Source organism: Phyllobates terribilis, unplaced genomic scaffold, assembly GCF_046119375.1.
Source record: "Phyllobates terribilis strain yellow unplaced genomic scaffold, ASM4611937v1 Scaffold_6703__1_contigs__length_42658, whole genome shotgun sequence".
In the NCBI taxonomy this organism is placed as follows: Eukaryota; Metazoa; Chordata; class Amphibia; order Anura; family Dendrobatidae; genus Phyllobates; species Phyllobates terribilis.
The window spans coordinates 2225-5309 of record NW_027369445.1 but is presented as its reverse complement, the minus strand read 5'-3'; the positions used below and the strand labels follow the sequence as shown (position 1 = coordinate 5309).

Below are 3085 nucleotides of genomic sequence, written 5' to 3'. Positions count from 1 at the left end.
TAGAATCTTTATACTTGACTAAGTCTTTACCTTCTATGATTTCATTATTGTGTAAACTGTTTACATTTAAAATGGACATTAATTACACTTTAAATGATAATCTGGATAGGTTTCTTAGAATGACACAATAATTAGCTAGATGTGATGATAAGATAAAAGATTCTCATGAGGCAGTCCTATTACTTAATTGCTTACCTACTCAGTTTGATAACTTGAAAGATGTGATCCAATTTAGTTCTGAAAATTTGACTAAGTTAAAGATCATAGAAGCTATAACTGTGACGAATGAACTGTTAAAGGTTTTTATGACTAAGAATGACCAAAAGTTTGAGTCTAAATCTGAGGTCTTCTATGCTGATAACAAGAATAAAAAGAAACAGAAGTATAAGAATGATAAGAAAAAGGACTTTAACTCATCTAAAGAGTCTGAGCAAAGAAGAAGTGTTTCTATTGCAAGAAGGGTAATCACTTCGTTAAGGATTGCTATAAAGAAAAAAGGATGAGTCATCTAGAACTAATATTAATGATAACTCTGCATCTATCTTAGAAACACAAGAATTCTATGATTGTGAATTTCTCATGTGTTTTGATGTGCCTGTTAGTAACAATATTTGGATTCTAGATTCTGGATGTACCATGCATGCTACTTCCAATAGATCTATGTTTAGCTCTTTTCATGAAACTAATGGGGGAATGTTATGTTGGGAGATGATAGTACCCTTAGGATAAGAGGTACAGGAAATGTTTCCTTAAGAATGCATCATGGTAAAATAAGAGTTCTCCAAAATGTAGGTGGATACCCAAACTTAGGAGAAAGTTACTCTCTGAATATGTGTTTGATAATATGAAGTGTCAAATTAACACTAGTAATGGAATTAGAGATATTATTAAGAATGGTAAGACTCTAATAAAAGGGATCAACAGGAGTGGGATATACCATATTATAACTACACATGAACTGAACCTGACCAAAACTTGTGATACTTTAACTCTTGATCAAACTAAACTATGGCATAACAGGATGGGTCACATAGGCTCTAAGGGTCTGAATTTTCTGTTTAAAATGGGTGTAATTAATAAGAAACCTAGTGATTTAGACATGTGTGAAGATTGTATACTTGGAAAGAAAACTAACGCTCCATTTCCCATGTCAAATTATAAGGCTAAAAATCCTCTAGAATAAGTGCACTCATACCTTTGGGGCCTGCTTAGGTAAGCACTATTGAAGATAAGAGGTATTTCATGTCTTTCATAGATCATTTTTCTAGGAAAACTTGGATATACTTGCTTAGAACTAAAGATGAAGCATTTATCACTTTTAAGAATTGGAAGCATGTTGTTGAAAACCAAGTAGAATACAAATTAAGAGTCTAAGAACAGATAATGGTCTTGAGTATTGTAACCAAAGTTTCACCAACTACTGTCTTGAAAATGGAATAAAAAGACATCTAACATTGCATGGAACCCCTCAACAAAATGGTATTGTTGAGATGATGAATATGACACTGTTAGATAAGGTTAGATGTATGCTTATAAGTTCTGGCCTTAAACATATTTTTTTGGATGAAGTTGTCACTAATGCATGTTTTTTAATCAATACGTCTCCTAGTTCGACTACTGAATTTAAAACATCCCAAGAATTATGGTCTGGACACAAACCTGATTTGAGTTACTTGAGAACTTTTGGATGTGTTTCTTATGCCAAAGTCTCTCAAGGTAAACTTGAACCAAGGGCAATTAAGCATGTCATGTTGGGTTACCCTGAGGGAGTTAAAGGATACAAACTCTTGGTAATCCAACCGCATGGATTTAAGGTCATTACATCTAGGAGTGTTGAATTTAATGAAAATAAATTTCATTTTAAGGATAAACTGACTGTGGTGAATGAGCAGGCAGGTACCAGTGAAGATGAAGCTACTGTGGTGGGATCATCCAGACAACCTGATGTAGAGACAGCTCAACAACTCCCACAAGATGAGGAGTTTGATCTTGCCCTTTCCTCCATGACTTAGAGTGAGTCAATCAATGAGGAGGAAGAAGTAACCAGAAAGCTCTAGAGAGGTTGATAACCTAGAGCATGGATGTGTTGAAAATGACGATGTGTCACCATTAGGGGGGGGGGGGGGTAATAGGGAAGATAATGCTAACAGTGACGTACCTCTTATCCCTTCGTCCTACTCTAATTCAGATTCTGTCTATATAATAAGCATGATAATTCTGTTAATGAGCATGCTAAGTCTGACAATAGTAATATGAATGACTTGAGTGATTATCAATTGAATAGAGACGGAACTCCTAGAACTAGAGTGTCAAACAAGTGGTTATCTTCTAATAATGTTGAGCATGTCATTAATGGAAATAGAGTCAATTTAGTAAAGTATGTTTTTACTAGTGCCTCTAATATCCATGATAGATTCACACCTGAGGCTTATGAGCATGCTATAAACTGTAAAAATGCTAAGGAATGGATAAGTGCTATGAATAATAAGATCATTCCATGAATGTTATAAAAACTTGTTCTTTGGTTCCTAAACCTAAAAATGCTAAGTTAATTGACTTTAAATGGATATTCAAAATCAAGGAACGAAAAAGCATAAAGGATCCATCTAGATACAAAGCTAGGTTAGTGGCCAGGGAATTTACTGAAAGAGAGGGGATTGATTATAATGAAATTTTTGCCCCTGTAGTCAAGTATAAGACTATGAGACTGCTGTTAGCTATGTGCATTGTTTATAATTGAGAATTGGAACAAATGGATGTTAATACTACTTTCTTACATTGTGATTTGAATGAAACTATATATATGACTCAGTCTAAGGGTTTCATTGACAAATCTAGACCTGACTATGCATGTTTACTTAATAAGTCTATATATGGCATTAAACAGTCTCCTAGATAGTGGAATTTAAAATTTGATTCAGGCATGAAAAAGTTAGCGTTTCATAGAAGTAGTTATGACACTTGCCTTTATTTCAAGAATATTAAAACTGCATCTCCCTTGTATGTGTTGTTATATGTTGATGACATTCTAATAATATGTAACTCTAAGGTTAGTATTTCAGGAGTTAAAAGGGACCTTCAAATA

At 33.8% G+C, this 3085-nt stretch overlaps 1 protein-coding gene across 1 annotated transcript; it reads left to right on the top strand.

The window, feature by feature from the left end:
• The first annotated feature begins 844 nt into the window (after positions 1-844).
• On the top strand, positions 845-1183 carry LOC141251125 (uncharacterized). The gene has a single exon (XM_073670246.1). It carries the CDS (start codon positions 845-847, stop codon positions 1181-1183), a length of 339 nt encoding a protein of 112 aa, XP_073526347.1.
• The last annotated feature ends 1902 nt before the right edge of the window (positions 1184-3085 follow it).

Excerpts from the sequence above, each read along its gene's own strand:
- LOC141251125 (XM_073670246.1), top strand. The coding sequence starts at position 845 with ATGAAGTGTCAAATTAACACTAGTAATGGAATTAGAGATATTATTAAG.